Source organism: Microcaecilia unicolor, chromosome 8 (genome assembly GCF_901765095.1).
Source record: "Microcaecilia unicolor chromosome 8, aMicUni1.1, whole genome shotgun sequence".
NCBI lineage: Eukaryota > Metazoa > Chordata > Amphibia > Gymnophiona > Siphonopidae > Microcaecilia > Microcaecilia unicolor.
The window spans coordinates 223,276,213-223,297,741 of record NC_044038.1 but is presented as its reverse complement, the minus strand read 5'-3'; the positions used below and the strand labels follow the sequence as shown (position 1 = coordinate 223,297,741).

Genomic DNA, 21,529 nt, shown 5'->3' with positions numbered 1-21,529 from the left:
CATTACGCACCTCCTTCCACTGGAATGATCATTGTCTTAGTTACAGCCATAACTAAGGCATAAGGGTCATTCTGAACATGGACCTTTCAACCTTGACATCAGCATCAGGAGTGTGTATCCCACTCAAATCACCATGTTCCATGCCTTAAGAATAACTCCATTTTCTTATGTGAGCTTCTGGAATTACTACACAGGTTGCTTCCCCTCCTTTTTAACACACACCCCTGAACTAAAGGTCAGCTTAACCACGAGGTGGACTACATAGTCACTTATGGCAGCCAGCTTCTAACAGGCACAAAAACACATGCAGCCAAAGCAAAATAAGTCCAGGCAACCAAGGAACATTTTATTCTCTGGAAGGGCAGGAAATTTTAAAATAGCAGTTTGGTGTCATTATTCAGCATTAGTTAGCTGGCACTGACTGGGTCCCCATAGGATAGAGCTAGCGAGTCAAGTTTTCAGGATAACCACAATGAATAACGCATGAGAGAGATTTGCATGCAAATTTTTTTTTTTTTTTTTAATGGATATCCCAAATATCTGACTGGCTGAGCATGTCCCGAGGACTGCACTCAGAACCCCTGCTGTAAGATATTTAAGTGGCACCAAACACCCTGACAGTAATTACGGTTAGCACTTGGGGGGGGGGGGGGGGGGGGGAAGGAATCAGGGCACAGCAAGATGCTACGGTACCCAATAAACTAACTTAGGACTCCAAAAAGCTGTCCTAAATTAACTGGGTAGCTATCTCAAACTTCTATTTTCTCAACCACAGCCCTATCAATGCTTAAAGCTTTTGCTCCCCCAAATTTCTCCCACTCCTAAGCTGCCTACTTCTTCCTTCCAGGTTTGTCCTCCAGCTATGTAATCCACTATTCACAATTTTTCCTTCTGTGTCCCCCCATTATCCTCTGCACCCTTAAAACCCATAACATCATTTATCATATCCCCATTACAATAAGTGCTAGAATCACATAGTAGAGATCCCCAAAATCTTGCACAGAAAAACTTTGTGCTCAAAATAGTTGCAATAAGAGGATTGTTGTTGCTTATGCTATTCCAGTCGTTCCCAAACCTGGTCTTGGAGACACCCAGCTAGTCAGGTTTTCAGGACGCCTACAATGAATATTTGAGAGATTTGCATGCCATGTCCCCATGGCATGCAAATCTCTCATGAGTGTTCATTGTGGATATACTGAAAACCTGACTAGCTGGAGTGCCTCCAGAACCAGGTTTGGGAGCCACTGTGCTATTACAAGTTCCAAAATTGAGGCTGCAACCTCCTCTGGTAATCTTGCAAGGCCTGTAGCAGGAAGCTACAGCTGCCATTTTATTTATTGCATTTGTATCCCACATTTTCCCACCTCTTTGCAGGCTCAATGTGGCTTACATTTTTAAACAAAGGCACCAGAGGCAGAAGCAACACAAGATGCTCCTGTCCTGAAAAAGCCAGTAGGCCCAGGGACGGAGAGGGCAGGAGCCAGTGGGAGGCCTGGGGCTGGGAAGCGGTTTTGCAACAGCGGAGCTGTGTTTTTGGTTCCAACTGAAAATGCTCAGGCATTTTCAGCCAAAACCCAAATTTCAGGTCAGTTTCAGTGCTGAATCTGAAAACAAAACTCAGTCGGCCTCTAGTTCAGAGAAGTGTGTTTGTCTTTAAAATTCAATACCAATGTTCAAGTCAGTGTGGGTTATAAATGCATCTAGATTAAAAAATATCAAGAGCCCATCACAAGGACACAAACAACTGATGTCTTGGAGGCATCACAGGTCTTTTTTTCCCCCCTCCATTCATAAATTATAGCACCATAACTAATTATTGTTACCTTGGCTCATCAATGTTATTTTGTTGAGGATTACATAGGAGGAGGAAATGTGCTCAATTATTCTTGTCCACAACGTTAAGGCATACTGTGACTGCTTTTAAAGCAAATAACTTTCCTCCTCTGTTTCCCACCATCGTGAATAGATTATAACATTAGCACTGCCATACTAGGACATACTGACAGCTGATCAAGCCCAATGTATCCTGTTTCCAACAGTGACCAATTCAGGTCACATGTACCTCGCAAGATCCGAAAAGAGATTTTATACTCATCTCAGAAATAAAGAGTGGGCTTCCCCAAGTCCACCTTAATAAAGGCTTATTGACTTTTCTTTTAGAACTTGTCTAAACTTTTTTTTTCTTTTTTTAGCCCTGCTAAGCTGCTTTTACCACATTCTCTGGCAATAAATTCCAGAGTTTAATTACTCATTAAGTGAAGAAATGTTTTTTTTTCCTGATTGGTTTTAAATCTACTACTTAGCAGCTTCATTGTACACTCAAATCCTTGTACTTCTGAAAAGAGTAATTCACATCTACCCATTCCGCTTGGTATTTTATGGACCTCTATATCCCCCCTCCCAGCTGTCTTCTCCAAGCTGAACAGCCTTGGCTTCTTTAGTAAGTCGTCCCCGTGCCCTTAATCACCACCACCCTCCTCTGTACCCTAATTCCGCTATTTGTTTTTTGTTAAGATGCAGTGACCAAAATTGCACACAATATTCAAGGTGTGGTCACACCATGAAGTAATACAGAGACACAATATTCTGTTCTTCATTTCTTTCCTAAGATGAGCATACAAAATCCACCGTTTAGTTCACAGCCAGCACCCCTTCCCTTCTCATGTTTAATCACAAAGCTTTATACCAATACCAGCATGGTGGTAGCCTAACAGTGACCTCCTAGGTCCCTGTGACTTTTCAGAATACTGCCCCCCCCCCCCCACCCCACAACCTGCCAATCAGGTTAGTGGCCAGGAAACTCCAGATTTAATAATCTATATCAGTGTCAGGAAGCCAATGATACATCTCAACTACAACCACCACCATTGCATTGGATGACTAGAGCTGCAGTCTGAGAAGAAAAGGTAGTGGTGGTGGGAACAATTCCTTATCTTCCAAATTCAAATTATTGTACAGCTATAGGGAAGGAATATGTAGCTCAGCTGCATATGAAAAAGCTGTTGGTGTAAGAACAGTACAATGTGACAAGAATGGATTACAAAACTCAGGATGAGAAAAGTGGTAGCAAAGATATAACAAAACACGCTGAACTGATAAAAGTTTTATTTTACTTTCCAATTCTTTTACACGTTCCTGATTATGTTGTGTAAGGTGAAACTAGAACTGTTTTAAGAGACATACACAAATCTAGTACATCAATAACCAGGTATTTCTTTTTGCTATACTATTTTCACAACCACGTGTGTGCTAGGCAATAAAACCATCACAGAAGCAAACTTTAGGCAGAATACTGGTCAGTAAAAACAAAGCGAAAAGAGCTACCAGATATACAGACAGGCTCGGTTCCACATTCACTACTGCGTTTTGTCAAGCGCCAAGTATCAACGCACATTTTGTTCAGCTAGGAGGGAGTTCTCAAAATCAGTGCATGAAAAAGTTTTTCATCAGACAGATGGACAAACAGATGAATTCTACAGCTAAGTGGAATGTTAAGATAGAGCAAAGATACTGTGATACTGGGAGGTTGATTATTTCTATTCAGACAGGATTTTTAAAAAAAAATAAAATAAAAATCATGCCCTGCAACATCATGCAGCCATGCAAAATTCTGTGATGGGCCTCATTTTGTTTGAAATTAAAATTTCAGTATTTTTAACTACCAAAAAAATCCCCCCCTACATGTTCGCCAATCTACAGTATAAATTGTGGCTGGTTCTACCAAAGCTACATCTGGAAAATACTCATGAGAAAGAGGTAGTGGGAGAAGTCTAAACAATTGAAAGAGGCCAGTCGTGAAAGAACCACCATCTACAGCTAAGGAAAAGGGAAATCCAGAAGAACCACAGAACAAGTGAAGTGTGTACAAGGTCTAAATGAATTCAGCGTAAACAAGTTGAGAATTAATAAAAAAAGTTCTACCTGGGTCACACAGACCTAATTATTTAATAAGATGTACAAAAAATGCCAAAACCCTTGGGAAGACCTCAATGGTGATTTTAAATAGAACTCAATTACTGCACACTTCATTCTGTTCAGTTTTAGAGAATCTAGATATTTGCATTTTTTCCTTTCAAGCAGCATCTATTTTATCATTTAATGCCCTTCACCAGACTGCTCACTTAACAGTTTATTAGAGAAAAAAGTAAGCTTAGCTGAACACAAACTTAATACCCATTTCAGGGTCTACAACCATTATGAAGATTTCAAAGAGCAGCACACCTGCGGGTTCATACCAACACTTAAATTTGGACCAAAAAAACCCCCCAGCACATCAAACTGAATGAAGCCTACACACCCGAGATTAATTTGGGAAACAACTGGATCTAGGTATGGCTGTCACAGAAGTAGATTTGTTATACAGATGGTGCTTCCAGCTTCTCCCTCAACAGAGTCACAGTATGAGCTCTAACTTTCTGTACAACTTATATGACAGAATTGTACTTCGACTTGGTTTGGATGCCAAATTGAGATTTGAGTGGGGGGGGGGGGGGGGGGGTGGAGGCAGAGACCAAACACTTCATATCTACCAGCAAAAATTAACTGTAGTCACAAAACCCCATAGTCACAGTGTTCTGTTAAAAAAAATAACCACAACAGAAACAAGTATATGGTAACTGTATTTAAAAAAAAAAATTTTAAAAGGAAAGAAAAAAAATCTTTAGATGTCATTGCATTTGTATAACTTCTCAGCTTCTCAGTACATAAACACCAATATTTTTCTTTATCATCCCACCAACTGCTGTTGCTACTCTGAGGTTGTGAAAGTCGATGTACTATTCTTTTTACTTGTCGCACAAAGGGATATATGTGTAGGATACAGAGTGACAGTGAACAAATAGTGAAGTGTGGTGGCCATTAGTTATCGTCTCCTTGAGTATCCCCATCATCTGCCTGGGTTTCTGATGTCCATAACTGTGGGAAAACAGGAAAAAGAAAATCAGACATACAGCACTGGAGAGAAAGAAAAGACTACCATCGTGAAGTTATTTCAATGAAGAAAATTACAGCCAGTGACTTTTGTTAAGGAGCAGGGAAACAGGTGACTTTCCTGTCTGACCAGGTAAATGCTTAGTAAGGATATGGGATTGGAGGAGAATAATTTCTGCTACTGCAGTAGCTCGCACTGGCCAAAGGAAGCGTTCTGATGGCACCCATCAGAATGCTTTCTAGCTCATGTGCACATCACCTAAGTACGATATTCATTCAATGTGGGGCAAAAGGTCATTAGAACATCTAGAAGAACACTGCGGGGAATGTGGAGAATTTTAAATGAAATCCACATATGCAACAAAAAGCCTCTGGATGTGGCAAGAAAAAGGTTACCATACTCCCTGGCTGTATGAAAAGGTACCTTAAAACACAAATGCATCTAAATGTGAGATAGCAGATGAAGGCCAAGGAAGCATTAAAGAACTAACCCTTCGGTATCACCTGTCAGCCTTAACTATTTTAGATATAAAAATTATGTTTTTAATTATAAATTGCAAGTCATCTAGTACTACAGAGAGTGTAGTATAGAAATTGTGAAAATGCTGTTAACATTAAATGCTGTGGTCCTCAAAGGACTGCACAATGTGTATCCAACAGAGGAAATATGTAATAAAATCAGTGGTTCCCAAACCTGGTCCTGGAGACACCCCAGCCACTCAGGTTTCCCGGATACCCACAATGAATAGTCAAAGGATTTGCACGCACTGCCTCCACTGCACGCAAATCTCTTTTATGACTATTCATTGTGGATATCCGGGAAACCTGAGTGGCTGGGGTGTCTCCAGGACCAGGTTTGGGAAGTACTGTTAATAAATGGTAGAAAATCAAAAGGCCTTGAAGCTTTAAGTTTAACTCCCTCCCTTTGAAATACAAAAACAGCTGTTGTGAAGAAGGGACAAGTGCTGTTAGCATTTAAGTGATTTTCATGTGTTTATAATCTCCTTGAGAGATACATGACCTGCACGTGCTTTAAGATGGCAATTTTGTTAAGACAAGGGGGGGGGGGGGGGGGGGAAGGAAGAGGTGAAACTACCGTTTGCACAAATGCAAACATGCAGCCAATTAAAACAATCTGCAAAAAAAGTCCTACAGTACTTACGGTAAGGTTGTCCCTAAGTAGCTGCATGATCAGTGTGCTGTCTTTGTAAGACTCTTCGTTCAGTGTGTCCAGCTCGGCTATAGCTTCATCAAATGCCTATATTACAGCAGGAAACAGGGACAGTGTTAACTATATGATTCTCCTATCCAAAGCATTACCACAAAATGGCAGAAATGAAATACACAAGTAAAAACAAGGGCTACTTCCTTTGCAAGAGAAAACAAAATGTTCCAAAGTGGTGCAGTCTCAGGGTTAAGGCAGTCAACATTTTAGGCATATTTTGCCCAAGCGATTCCTACTGGTAAGGCTGTCTTTACGCACAGACACATGCCCCATATGGCCCCTGTTATCCTAACAGGTCACTTTACCATGTTTTTTCACACCCAGTCCTTGAACAGAAATGCACGAGTTTACAAATGGAGGAAGGGTCACACTAAGTGAACAATTCAACGTGTTTAACGTTTAGTTTTAAATAGTTTTACTATATGCAACCAGAGCATCCAGAGTTCAAAATCCCATTTCTGCCCACTGATGCTTATGACCTTAGACAAGTCAGTCACTTTCCCCTCCACTGCCTTCTGTGGAAACTCAGACATTAAATCCTCTTGAGCAAAGAGCTACCTACTGTACCTGACCTTTTAACTTGCCAGATTTGGAAAGGCAAATGAACTGCCCAAACTCTCTGGTTGTTCTCAGACTGGAAACTAGTGTGGCAGGGCAGGCACCATGTAACAAACTCACTGAAAGCAAACAGAAGAAAGGCAATACAGCTCTGGAAGCAGCATAGGCAGCAAGACCCCCCCCCCCCCCCCCCCCCCCCCGGAGAAAAAGTGAGATGAACGTGCAAGGTGAAGGGAATCGGAGCCACACCCCATGTCAATTGCAGCTGCCACTGGCTCTTGATGAGCACTGCCCTAGATTGTAAAAATGTGGCTGGTACACCTGTTTTCTAAATTTTTTTTTCCAATCCTGTATTAGCAAAGATAGTAAAGTTAAGTTACAGAAAAGAGTGAACAAAATAATCAAAAGGATAGAATGACTTATGAGAAAAGGCTAGGGAGGTTGTGGCTCTTCAGTTTGGAGAAGAGACAGCTGAGGGGAGATACAATAGAGGTCTTTAAAAATCAGGAGTGGAGTGGAATGGGTAAAGGTGAATGGAACTGTTTACTTTTTCAAAACTTAAAGACTAGGGGACCTGCCATGAAATTACCAAATAGCATCTATTATAATAAAAAGCACCTCCAACGTTCTGAAGCTGACTCCATGGCAGTGAGGGGTTTGTAGGGTTCATGCTGGCTGTCACCATCTCTCTCTGTCCCGCCCTCGCGTCAAAACGTGATGACGTCGAGGGCGGAACAGTGAGAGGGAAGGGCACGTCACACGCATGAGGGTGTCGTCGTCCCTCCCAGTTCCAGGCCCCCTCCCTCCGATTTTTAAAAGTCATCTTCATTTACCAAGTCAGGGTTACGGCGGCCGGCAGCAGCGGTAAAACACGTGCAGGCTCAGCCCTTCTCTCTCTCAGCTGTGGTCCTGCCCTCATTTCCTGTTTCCGCAAGGGCGGGACCATAGCTGAGAAAGAGAGAGAAGGGCCGAGCCTGGACGCGTTTTACCGCAACTGGCCGCCGCTGTAACCCTGCCTTGGTAAGTGAAGATAACTTTTAAAAATCGGAGGGAGGGGGCGGGAGACACGAACACACTCTCAATCTCACACACACACTTGCACCCAGTCTCACTCTCTGTCACACACACACACACACACATTCACTCTCTCTCAAACATACACACTCCGAGGAAAACCTTGCTAGCGCCTGTTTCATTTCTTTGAGAAACGGGCCTTTTTTACTAGTACTTAATATAAAACTGAAAAAAAAATTGTTTTGTTCCATGCTTAGTTAAGCTCTGGAACTTGTTGCCAGAGGATGTGGTTAAAAAGCAATTAATGTAGCCAGGTTTTAAGAAAAATAGGATAAAACCCGGGGAGGAAAATTCCGTAAGAAATATGTATTATATAGACAGGTTTAGCTGTTTTTAGAGAAATTAATGTAATTCCCAGAGGACTATTCTTTTTAGATGTTTGTAACCCGCTTAGAACTGCAAAGTGGTAGCGGAATACAAGTCCAGATGTAATGTAATAAGCCATTACTATGTAGACTTGAAGAAAAGCTACTGCTTATCCTTGGGGGGGGGGGGGGGGGGAAGCAGTCTAACAAAATCCTGCAATTTTTTAGGATCATGCCAGGTACTTGTGGTCCAGATTGGCCTCTCAGAGCAAAAGGATGCTGGGCTTGATGGACTTTTGGTCTGATTCAGTATAGCAGTACTTACAGTACTTGGCATTTGCTGAGCTACTTCTAACAGCTTAAAGGAACTCAAGTATTCAGCATAAGTGACAAATAAGCCTTCTGCTTTTAGAAAGCCAAAGATAATGCTGAACGAAATACACAAACTGAATTATCCAAGAGGCAAGTCTGATATTCCCTCCTCACAGTAAAACGTTTAGTAGCAGGTAGAAGTATGGCTACTACCTATGTATTCATGGCAGACTAAAGGACATTTTGTTTCTCTATGGGTGTCCTACCCACCACATCCTGTTCTTATACAGATTAGGTCTGTGGGGCAACAGCTGTAATTCTTGCAGCTTTGCCCAACTAAAAAACAAAGTCCTGGTCCTCAACTGAGCCCCACATTAGACCCTTTAAATTTTCTCATTTCTAGTATATTGTTACAATTGCACAGATTATTAGTTAGGTGGAATTAAGGAGCAGAAATATTTAGACCCCTACCAGAATTTGAATTGTGTCCACTGTCCATCCTCCAAGGAGTAGGGACAACCCATTACGTGTCCCTGTACAGTACTGCATATATATTTTTATGTACCATACAAATCAACAAAGTTACAAAACACCCAAGTACTGTGTCCAAATATCCAACACACTAATCTTAAATGCCAAATATCCAACTTTTTTTTTTTTATTACTTCTACCACAGGTGATGACTCAGTGGTTAAAGTCTAGCATTTTTCTAGCTCTGTTTTTAATTCAGCTTCTGGCACTATTTAGGAACTGCCACCAGCAGCCCATACCCCATTCTGTATGGGGCCATAGCTATGCCATACAGGACCAAACTATGGTCTAAGGTGGTCCTTGCCACCAGGCTACCAGGAGCCAGATCAGATCCCCAATACCAGATTTAACCAACAAGCTTGAACCACTGCTGGATGTGCAGAGGAAGAGGCACAAAGGAGTGACAGAAGCAAGAAGGAAGGGGAAAATCCCTATTTTTTTTCTTCTGTATCACATATTAATAAAGCGGGGAAAACAAATTAGTAGGGAAGACAAACTAAACTCTGCTCAGAACTATAGCAGACAAGTCTTTCAAATGTTCTCCACCTGGGCAGAACAAAACTGGAAAGTAGAAGACAGGCTCAAATATTTTCCTGCCAGTACTTGTGACCCTAGGCCAGTGGTTCCAAAACCTGGTCCTGCAGGCACCCCTGCCAGTAAGGTTTTCAGGCAATCAACAACAAATATTCATGAGAGAAATTTGTATGCAGTAGGGGCAGTGCATGCAGATCTCTCTCATGAATATTCATGGTGGATAGTCTGAAAACTTGACTGGTTGGGTTACACCCAGAACAAGGTTTGGGAACCACTGCCCTAGGCAAAATCTCTTCCCTATCTCAGAGGCCCACCTAGAACATAAGCTCACTGGAACAAGGACTTGTACGTGCCATGAGCATCTCATTTAGGGAAACTATGAAACAAAGCAAGTTGCTTACCAATATTCAAAGCTCTAGCTAGTTTCAAGCGTGTATCGTTGTGCAAGGCAACCTGTTAAATAGCTTTTAAACTAGAAAGCATCATCTCCCAGACAGAAAGACAAGATTTTGAGAGGACTAAAATAGCCTGTCATCCTCCGAAAGCACCTGTTATTTATATCTAACCCACACCTTTGATGGTGGTCAATCAGCATTTAATCAATGCTTGGTTTCAAAAGAGATTAATGTCTGATCTTGATGCATACCAGTATCCAGTGCTGCACTATGGTCCTTTAGAGTTCAAGTTGATAAACCAGACAGTTTTTGACCGCTATGAGGACCCCTAGGTGTTATCTTTTGACATGTGGCACAAAAGGCCTAGAGTGTTTGGGCTCTAGGCATGAGAATAATCACTAGTGTCAGGCTATCAGCCTGCTACCCACATTGGAAGTCACTGGGGTTCTTCTACATTTGAAACAGATGACTCCATGCTAAGAAAAGGTCTGCTGATCAATGCACTGGTACACATTGTGGTTGTGCCAACCTAAAAACACGACTGAAAAACTGGGGGTCTAATTAAGAAAACTAGCACAAGAGATGTGTCAAACTATTGAAAATGTGAACCGTACTGAATTCACCTTACTGCAGAACAGTGAGGAAACAGGTCTTCTGGACCACAAGGTGAAAAACTGAGGTGGCCCCATATGACATCTTGGATACAGAAGCTCCACAAATACACAGTACACTACTCTACAATGCTCTTAATTCTAAAAGCTTTGAATACCTTTCAGTACCAATCATCCTTCATGTCTTCAGAGAACACCAATATACTTGGGATTTTTTTTTTTTTGGGGGGGGGGGGGGGGGGGGGTGCTGTGTGCTATTATAGAAAGTGCATCTTATGCTTATACTCCCAAATTTTAAAAGTCTTCTTTCCCTTGTCCATTTCCCAGTTCGTGCTACATTATAAAGAAAACATATGTGCCTGCATAGGGTTCTGACAAATGAAACACTGCAGTACCTTAATTTAAATACAATAATGCTAAAGGCAACAAAATAGGACAACTTTTCAATAACTTGGATGCTACTGTTTATCCTAAGAAGGGCGTATTCCTATTTTCATAGACAAAACATTACCTAATATATTTCACTACTGTGAGTGAAGCATTCAGAAAGAAAGTGAAGGAAAGCTCGAGATCAACTGTGGTCTCTGGAACTGCACCAGGAAATACAATCAGACAGACCAAGTAGGCTTTCCAATATCTGCCATCAAAATCCCATGTTCTATTGCTACTTCTGCTTTACTAATCTACTATTAAAGACCACCATGATTCTCAGAACATAATACACGATTGTATATGAGCTTAATAGTTGATATAGATATGTGGACTAGATAGGCCATATAGTCTTTATGTGCTGTCATTTTCCATGTTTATATGTTGCAGTTAACTCCCTCATGTCTTCCAAGTAACAAGATTTAAATGTATTTTCTTACCGACTTTGCCAGATTACAGGCTCTCTCAGGAGAATTAAGGATTTCGTAGTAAAAGACAGAGAAATTGAGAGCCAGTCCCAGCCGAATGGGGTGTGTAGGCTGCATCTCTTTCTTACTAATTTCAAATGCCTCCTGGTATGCCTGCTGAGACTTTTCTACCGTTGCTGCAAGAAAATTAAGATGGTCTGAATATTACACGGACAGTTCGCATAGTAGAAACTTATAAGATCAAGTTCATATAAAATGATTATGTCACACGTCAGTACTGCAATAGATCAAACTATTTATATGCTTCTACAGAGAATTGCGTACGGTTCTTATAATACAGAAGATTTTGTTAAATGACCAGAACTGTTTGTTAATTTTCCAACCCCCCCCCCCCCCCCAAAAAAAAGTGCTGAGACCTTCAGCTTTTACATTGTTAACGTGCGATGTTCAGATACTTGCTAATGTTTCAAGCTATCAGAAGTCACCATAAAAACATTATCTTTATTTGCATAGCATAAGGCATAAACGTTGCTATACTGAACACAGAAGTATAAGAAGTGTTCTCTGCTCCATAGTTTATAATCTAATCAAGACACAGAGACTAAGTTCTAGGAGCTTTGATATCTAGAAAATGGTTGCTGTCAAGACTATGATGAGAAGAAAAAAAAATGAGAAAAAGATTCAGCAATGCAATAAAAGAGCAATGCGTAAAGATTTCTCAAGGAGCAAAACGCTGAAGTACCAAAACAGTGGGATCAAGATCGCTTGCTGTGAAACAAGAATTGAGGGGGGGTTGGGACCAAAATACAGTGAAGGAATAAGGAAGAGAAGAGAGACATAGTAGTGTTGCTTTGAACAGTGTTTCCCAGTGCCACACTGGTGTTCCTTCAAATCTGGGAACAAGGAGGGAGGGGGAATCACCTCTGCCCGATGCTCACAATTTGGAGGAGCACATGACCACCTCAGCATGAGACACCAGTGGTGGCTCAAACATCAGCTCCTTATACTTACTTTGTTTAGAGTCCCCAGATGCTACTTCAGAAAGGTACCTGAAGTAATCTCCCTTCATTTTCAAGTAAAAGACTTTGCTTTCTGGCTGTGTGGCGTTTTTAATAAGATAATTGTCCAGGAGTTCCTGAGGGGGAAGGAGGAAAAAAATAAGTCAGGAGTCAGCAATGTCTAGCTTCCATGCTGTTTCATCATCATTTTTTTCTATGGTCATGCTTTCATTGCATGGAATTGCAACAAGACTGGTCAACCACTAAATTTAGTAAGAGCAATGCTTAAAATATATGAAAGCATCTCAAACTGAAGCGTTCCAAAACCTGTTAAGTACAAAGAGCGATTCTCTAAACAGAAGATTTTATTTTTATGGATTCTAGCCAATGTAAGGAAGGTCCTGTATTTAACAGGTTTTGGAATTCACCTTGTCAATTGTCTACAATGCTTGCAGCTGGAGATGTAATCTACAAATTATAAGAGGATGTGTGCAAAGAGGGGGGTAAGAAGCACCCTTGTTCAAGAATCACTCACCCAACTTAGCAGGCTAAAGCAGGATTCTTGCACTAGAATGAAATTAGGACTGGGAGCTTATCTAATGGTTGTGTTGGTCTACATCAGACGTTCTCAACCCAATCCTTAGGACACACCCAGCCAGTCAGGTTTTCAGATCTCCACAATGCATACCCGTTGTGAGTATCCTGAAAACTTGACTGGCTGGGTGTATCCCGAGGACTACAATGAGAACCCCTGGTCTACCAAAGGAAATGGCACAAACAGAAGGCAGTAGCAGAAAGATATGCATTTCTCTATATAGTCTGTATCTCTGTACCGTCATGCCATAAAAGGGTCTGGGAGAACAAAGGCATGATAATCCTGCAGTTTGGGACAGCTACCAAATCCTAAAATCAGCTTCCACAAAAGTAAGTGAGAAGCTTTTTATTTCCAAGCTTTGTAAACTAACCTTCCATGGACGTGGTCATGCAACAGTCTGCTGCGAGTCTGCAGTCAAAACAAAATACACTACTGAAAAACCCCTTATACAAAAGTCTAAAAGGAAAATATCATCTTGTGTGACTTACAGATGAAGGGCTATCTCGAACATGACCAAGCTTCTGATGATAAACCATAAGAACATTCATCCCATAATACTTCCAGACTATTTTAAAGTCAAAAAAGGCAAGTGCCTGACTTGTAACCTGGATTGGCCACTGTTGGAAACAGGATGCTGGCTTGATGGACCTTTGGTCTGTCCCAGTATGGCAACACTTATGTACTTATGCACTTGGGATTCTTAATGGAATGCTGCTACTCTTTGGGGTTCTACATGGGATGTTGCTACTATTTAGGTTTCTGCCAGGTACTTGTGACCTGGATTGGCCACTGTTGGAAACAGGATGCTGGACTTGATGGACCTTTGGTCTGTCCCAGTATGGCAATACTTATGTGCTAATTTACTTTAAGCTGCTAAAAAGTGCAATTTAAAAGGCAGACCTCATGAGGTTCTTAAAGCACTCTGCTAGTAGAAGCAATTACATTTGTTACTGCAGGCCTATCAAGAGCCATATTTTTACATACATAACATGCCCAAATTTCATGTCCACATAAAAATTAACTGGCATAATGCACCATGCATAACACACGCTATACCAGTTTATTTTTCTAAGACGTGCAAAACGTGAAACTAACATTTCTTTTTAAATTGTGAAACTAACATTTCTTTTTAAAAGGGTTTTTCTTTTTAGGTTCTTGCAGAGATTAGTGAATGAAACCTTAACAACCCCCCCCCCCCCCCCCCAAAAAAAAAAAAACCCAAACACACCTAAAAAGAAAGGTCTTAAAATCAATACTAGTTTTGCAACTAGCATGTTTTAGTAAAAATACACTGGTGTTGCACGCTCACATCCACATGCAGGGGGTGCATGTGGTTTGTAAAAACACGTATTACACATGCGTTGTGTGTGTGAAAATATGGTAATTTTGCATCAATATCGCCTGTCCTTGTGCAAAGCTTCCAACCATTAATACGTGCAAAGACAGAACTTACCAGAACATCCTTGCAAATGTCCTGCAATTCCCCTTCAATTTTCTCACGGTACTCTCGTGCCAGCTGTTGCTTCTTTTCATTTCCCTCAGTTTTTTGTTCAATGCTGGAGATTACACGCCAGGAAGAGCGCCGAGCACCAACCACGTTCTTGTAAGCCACAGAGAGTAGATTTCTCTCTTCATTGGACAGTTCATTCCCCTGTTCAGTGACTGCTTTCATAGCGGCAGCCATGTCATCATAACGCTCAGCCTGCTCAGCTAGTTTAGCCTTCTGTACCAGCTCACTTTTATCCATATTGATTGCTAGAAAGAAATAAAGACAATTTTTCACCATGCAGCTTGATGTAATTTAATCTGCTGGGCGTGGGGAAGAAATGTGTTACTATCAAAAGGTACATTCTGGTAAGCAGAAAAATAAAGGGTGAACGTGCATATGAACTAACTGTATGGTAACACAAGATCATGCAGCACTAATAGCAATTCTTTTAAAATGAAGATTATACCCTTTAGTTCTAAGTGTCCACTAGAAGATTATGACCAACTTGTGCAGCTGCCTTTAGCACATTCCTATCTTCACACCGAGTACACTATATTCAGAGTTAGCATCAGCAGCTAACACATTTTCAACTAGGCAGGATGTGCGTAAGTGTTCAGCAGGCAGTCTGGGAAGAGACCATAGCTTTTTCTTTTTTTTCTCCTCAAAATCTTTAATCACACTCAAGGAACTTACCTCTGGCTTCCCTTTAAGAGAAAGGGAAGATGGTAGGCACTGCAACCACAAACCCCACAAGGATCAGAGAAGGGCAGGGAGAGGGACCTGGCGTCACCAGGTTTAGCACTCCTGGGCTCTATGGACCAGCCTCAACCAATTCTACCTCTCTTTTCTTACAATGTGGGATGACATCAGCCCCAATGGACTACTGCCCAGAATGTGACCTGGACTTGATATACACGTCACCAGGAATCTGGGCCTACTCCCCCTTCCCAGGAGCAGCCTACTCATACCTAATTGTCTAATTTCTACCAAGACCAATGGTAATCAACTATCAGAGATTTAACAGTTTTTAAGATGCTATAAGCAGTGCACAAGGTTCAGAGCAAGGCAAGTTTGAATTTTGTTTTTAATAAGCACAGAAAGATTTTACAGAAACAGAACAGAAAGCCAGGTATCTCAGAAGAGTAAGGATTAGCCTGAAAGATAAAATGAGAATGCAAATATTTGGCTTAGCTCAAGACAGTGAGGTCCCAGCAGCAGGGCAGGTCCCAAAAACCACACCTCTGCTTTGAAATAAACCCTAACTACTGAATGCATTTAAATTACTGTATCCACTGACACTGCTCATGTAATAATGTTTTCAGCAGGGTTAGAAAAATACCACATGCTGGGTTGTCCAAGTATCAGAAAACATCTCCCAACCCTAAGGCTACCAACTAGATCCAGATTCACAGGACTGGTTTAATCCAGTCTCGGGTTTACCAACTGTATACAGCGATTTGTAGTTCTGATTTCCACACTGCCTTCCATAAGAGAAGCAAGACTACAAGTCCCTGAATACAACAGGGTAAACCCAGGACTGAATCAACCCTGTCTCGCGAATCTGCATCCAGCTGGCAACCTTACCCAAGCCAAAAACAGAGCAACAAAATTGTGCGCATTTTATCAACAGATTTAAGGGAAGGGCCATGGGAGCCACAATGGCTCCACATATTGGAAGCCTGTGTGTAATTTTGAAAAAATTTCTAAAAGACCATTTTTATTTCTAGTGTTTCCATAAAAAAACACACACACACATCACACAAGCCAGACAATGTGACTACATCATGTAATGGTAACTACCAGCAACTAGACTTTCTTGATTGGCTAAATTGATGCTACAAAAAAAAACAAATGGCTTGCAGAAAGGTAGAGGTTCCATTTTTAGACATTTAAAGGAAAAAAAAAAAAGAATTTTTGAGATGGCCATCTTTCCCAAGCCTACCAGACAGGAATGAGCTGATTGATACATTACCAAAACTAGTACATAAGACAGGTGTAGGCAACATTTACACACAGTGCTTCATGTCTCAATGAATCTACTCCACTACTCTTCTTCCAACAAAGGAATTGGCCACTTTATCCTACTCTGTTTTCAACTTTTCGTTATGGCACTTGTCCGCTATCGGTCTCGTGCCTGTATTTAGCCTTAGATGAAGTTTATCACCAGCTTTGGGCTGCATTCCCAAACAACCTGACTCTGAGAAGACCAGGGCCCGGTGTGCTGGGGGCCACTACCGGCCTAACACCATCCGCGGGGTGGGCCTCGATCAGAAGGACTTGGGCCCCTGAGCGGCGCAGGGGAGGTGGTCTTCTGTATGCCACATTTCCCGCGCCCGCAAGGGGGCTGGATAGGATACATCCCAGGCTACTGAAGGAGCTCAGAGAGGTCCTGGCGGGACCTCTTAAAGATTTAATAGATCTTTAGAGACGAGAGAGGTTCCGCGAGATTGGAGACGAGTGGATGTGGTCCCTCTTCACAAAACTGGAGACAAGGAAGAAGTGGGAAACTACAGACCGGTAAGTCTCACATCGGTGATACAAAAAATAATGAAGTCGCTGCTGAAAGAAAGGATAGTTAACTTTCTAGAAGCCAACGGGTTACAGGACCCGAGGCAACATGGCTTTACCAAAGGAAAATCCTGCCAAACGAATCTTATTGACTTCTTTGACTGGGTGATCAAAGAACTGGATGAGGGACGTGCACTAGATATAATATACTTGGACTTCAGCAAAGCCTTTGATATAGTCTCCCACAGAATACTCGTGAATAAGCTGAAAGGGCTGAACTTAGGACCGAAAGTGGTGAATTGGATAAGAAACTGGTTGATCGACAGGTGGCAGAGGGTGGTGGTAAATGGAATCTGCTCAGAGGAAATGAAGGTGAGCAGTGGAGTTCCTCAGGGGTCGATGCTGGGGCCTATTCTGTTTAATATATATTTGTGGGAGATATTGCTGAAGGGTTGGAAGGAAAGGTGTGCCTTTTTGCGGATGACACGAAAATAGCCAATAGAGTAGATACCCTGGCGGGAAAAGAAACGATGAGAAGGGATCTCCGAACCTTAGAAGAATGGTCGAGGGTCTGGCAGTTAAAATTTACTAATAAATATAACAGAAACCTTCAAAACAATTTTAAACAAAAATTATCACTCTCATTATTCATATATATATAATTATTTTTTGAAATAATAAAAATTTTTTTTATGTTGTGCTCAGTTTTTGGTGTATTGCTGTGGACTGCCAAGAAGTGTAGAATGATGCACTTGGGGTGCAGAAACCCAAAAGAGAGATACCGGACAGGAGGGCAAGATTAGTAAGCTCGACTCAGGACAGAGACCTTGGGGTGTTGGTGTCTGAGGATCTAAAGGTGAAGAAACAATGCGACAAGGCGACGGCCGTGGCCAGAAGGATGCTAGGCTGTGTAGAGAGGGGCATAACCAGCAGAAGAAAGGATGCGTTGATGCCCCTCTACAAGTCGTTGGTGAGGCCCCAGTTCAGTTTTGGAGGCCGTATCTTGCTCAAGATGTAAAAAGACTGGAAGCGGTGCAAAGAAAAGCTACAAAAATGTTTATGTTTATCCCATGCATGTTTGAATTCCATTACTGTTTTCCTCTCCACCACCTCCCGTGGAAGAGCATTCCAAGCTGACCTGAACGTGTATACCCTGGAGGAAAGGAGAAACGGGGGTGACATGATACAGACGTTCAAATATTTGAAAGGTATTAATCCGCAAATGAACCTTTTTCGGAGACGGGAAGGTGGTAGAACTAGAGTAAATGAACTCAGGTTGAAGGGAGGCAGACTCAGGACTAATGTCAGGAAGTATTTTTTCAAGGAGAGGGTGGTGGATATGTAGAATGACCTCCTGTGGGAGGTAGTGGAGATGAAAACGGTAATGAAATTCAAACATACGTGGGATAAACACAAAGGAATCCGGTTTAGAAGGAATGGTTCCATGGAATCTTAGAGGAAATTGGGTGGCGACGACAGTAATTGGGAAACAAAATGGGAGCTGGGCAGACTTCTGTGGTCTACACCCTGATCGTGACTGAATAGATAGGGATGGGCTGGAGTGTAAATTTTAAGGGGCTTCGACGTTAGCTTTAAAACTTAGTACAAGAACAGTACTGGGCAGACTTCTACGGTCTGTGCCCTGAGAAAGGCAAGGACAAATCAAACTTGGGTATACATATAAAGTAACTCATACCATGTAAAATGAGTTTATCTTGTTGGGCAAACTGGATAAGACCATACAGGGCTTTATCTACCGTAATTTCTAATTATGTTACTATGTTTTCTATCTTTTAACCAGTTCCAAATCCACAACAAGACTAACTCCTATCTCGTGGCTTTTTAAATTTCCTCAGGAGTCTCTAAGGGATTCTGTCAAGTACTTTTTCTGGTTCTTCTTTAACTGTTTATTCATGCCTTCAAATAATGTGGCAGATTAATCATTTCAAAAAACTGGTGTTAGATTGGCCACCTTCCAATCTTCAAGTACCATTGACAATATTAATGACAGATTACAAATTAGAAACTAGATCTGCAATTTCATTTTTTTAGTTTTCACAACTCTGGAGTGTATACCATCTGATCCAGGTGATTTACTACTCTTCAGTTTGTTGACTTGCCTTCCAAGTTCACTGAAATTTGTTTCAGTTCCTCTGAATTGTTACCACTGAAAATTTCAGGTATAGGTAGCTCCCATACATTTTACTCAGTACAGACTAAAGCAAAGAATTCAATAATGGCCTTGCCCTCCCTAAGTGCCCCTTTTACTCTGTTTTCACTTAATAGTCCAACTGACTTCCCTCACAAATGCTTTGCTTCAAATGTACCTGAAAAGGTGTTTTCTTATGGAATTTTTACCTCTTATGGTAAGCTTTTTTTTCCAGATTCTTTTTGCTTTTCTCATCAATATTTTGCATTTAACTTGACAGTGCTTATACAGTTTCCCATTTCATCATTTTGGTCCATTTTCTAAAAGAATGTTCTTTTGGCTATAATAGCTCCTCCACCCCTACATTTTAAACAGGTTGACTGACGTCTTGTCTTCTTTGCAGCTGCTCATTTTAACATTACTCTTTTGAAAATAAAATGTTAAAGTAGATTTCCTTAATGCCTCCATTCCGAATTACAACACATCACCACTTCACCCTATTCTGACAGTTATCTTTCTATAACTTTGCTTCGACCTTTTTTCTTCATCCAGAATCTTTTTTGTAACACCAATTGTATCTATCTCCTGAAATGGCGATGCCATAACAGGTGCTTGTAAGCCACATTGAGCCTGCAAATAGGTGGGAAAATGTGGGGTACAAATGCAATAAATAATTCCAGTTATTACTCAAATTTGATCACATTATGGTCATTATTACAACTTAATGTTGCACAGGCTTCTTCTATCATTAACTAGCTGTACCTTAATCATTGACACAAAAGGGTCAGCATTAGGGGGTGGCAAACAGGGCAACTAACCTGGGCCCCCATATTACAGGGGGCACCAAACCTGCCTCAAGCTAAAAGAAGGCACAGTCTGAAGGCTAGTTTTGGTTTCTGCCCTGGGCCCCTGAATATCTAACACCAGCTCTACCCACAAAAACACGTTTCAGAAACAATTCACAAAACATCAAATATCATTTGTGTCCTTAAACTATTTGCAGTGCTGGAACCAAAGGTGTAGTTGATGATCCTCTTTCATATTAAAAAGATTCCACTACACTACAGTGATCCCTGAAGGCAACAGCGCTTAAGTTCCCTATCATTTTATGTTAGTCTTATTCTATTTATAAGAAAGTGCACAGAAATTGTGAGATCAATATACAGTTTCTAATTTCTACTAATCCCTAGCGTAGAGGTCCATTCTGTTTTATGTCAAATATATAACTCCTTGTGAAGAATTAAAAACGTGTAACTAATGAAAAACATTTCATCTTCTCTCATATCATATGAACTAAATAAAATCTGAGTTCAGGGTATTTATAGTGACAATGCAAAAAGAATCAAGTTGGGGGGGGGGGAAAAAACTTTACAGAACACCAGTAATTTTGTGGAGCAAGATAAACAGTTCAGCCAGTTGTCTTGTATTCACAGACCTGATGCCCTAGACAGAAACGGAACTCACGAGTAGAATTAGCAAAGCTCAACCACGCTGAGCCTCACCACTGAAATCTATTACTCTAGGAGATCGTGAGTTTTCAAAACTAGAACAAATATAGTTTGGTGTCAATCACTGTGCAGGCAGAAATTTATCAGCCACAAACGTTAACTTGCGTGGTGGTGAATAAGGGTGGCTGCAGCCAGTATCAAATCCCGTTCAAGGCAAGACCTTTTCGGCCGGCCGATATCGGTGCATTCCGCCTTTGCCATCCCGATGAGGCCTAGCCACTCTCCCTCCCCGTCCTACACGAAAGGGAGCGCCGCAAAAACCCCGCCAGCTTCCCAAAGACAAGCCAGGAAGGAGCGGCGAGGATAGGCCCCCGCCGCGGTCGCGTGCCCCCCCCCCCCTCCTGCGTCTTCGCGAGATCACGCTTTAGTTTCCTTTCTGGAGCCTCCGCGAGGCCAAGCCTTTCTTGTCCTCCTCCACCCATCCCCGCTTCGCGACCCGCCATTACGGGCTTCACCCTTTCCCCGAGGCGGCCGTTGGGGATAGAAGGCAAAAGGCAAACCCCGGACCGGAGGGAGCTCCCCGAGGATCCCCCAGAGCCTGCCGAGCGGGAGGGGGGGCTTACCGTTATCGGTCCGATAGTTCGGATTAGCGTCGGGAAAGCGAAACACCAGTCCTAGGTCGCCCTCTCTCTCTCTCCCTCAGCTCCACGGTCCCTCCACTTCCGGCGGCGGTAGCACTTCCGCTTCCTCCAGACCCCGCCCCTCTTCAGCAAAGATAACGTGAGGGAGCGCAGAAACGGGGCGCGACGAGCATCTCAGAAGGGGCAGATGACCTCACGGAAACCATGACAACCGGCAGAAGATGACGTCAGCGGGTACTGTGACAAGGGCGGTGGAGCTCGCTGCAGAGAGCTTTGCGGCAGGGAGCGCGGCGCGGGGCTGACCCAGACACGCACGCGCGCAGTCTGCCCGGCCGCCGCCAGCCTCTGCTTTCCTAATAAAAGATAACTC

General features: G+C 42.1%; 1 protein-coding gene across 1 annotated transcript; it reads right to left on the bottom strand.

Annotated features, from left to right (window-relative positions):
- Positions 1-3,088: 3,088 nt before the first annotated feature.
- Positions 3,089-21,274, bottom strand: YWHAB (tyrosine 3-monooxygenase/tryptophan 5-monooxygenase activation protein beta). The gene is made up of 6 exons (XM_030211679.1): positions 21,142-21,274; positions 14,378-14,679; positions 12,343-12,466; positions 11,344-11,507; positions 6,092-6,187; positions 3,089-4,914 (listed from the first exon to the last, which is right to left on the bottom strand). The coding sequence occupies exons 2-6, from the start codon at positions 14,669-14,671 to the stop codon at positions 4,858-4,860; spliced, it is 735 nt and encodes a 244-aa protein (XP_030067539.1). The 5' UTR covers positions 14,672-14,679; positions 21,142-21,274; the 3' UTR covers positions 3,089-4,857.
- Positions 21,275-21,529: the final 255 nt, after the last annotated feature.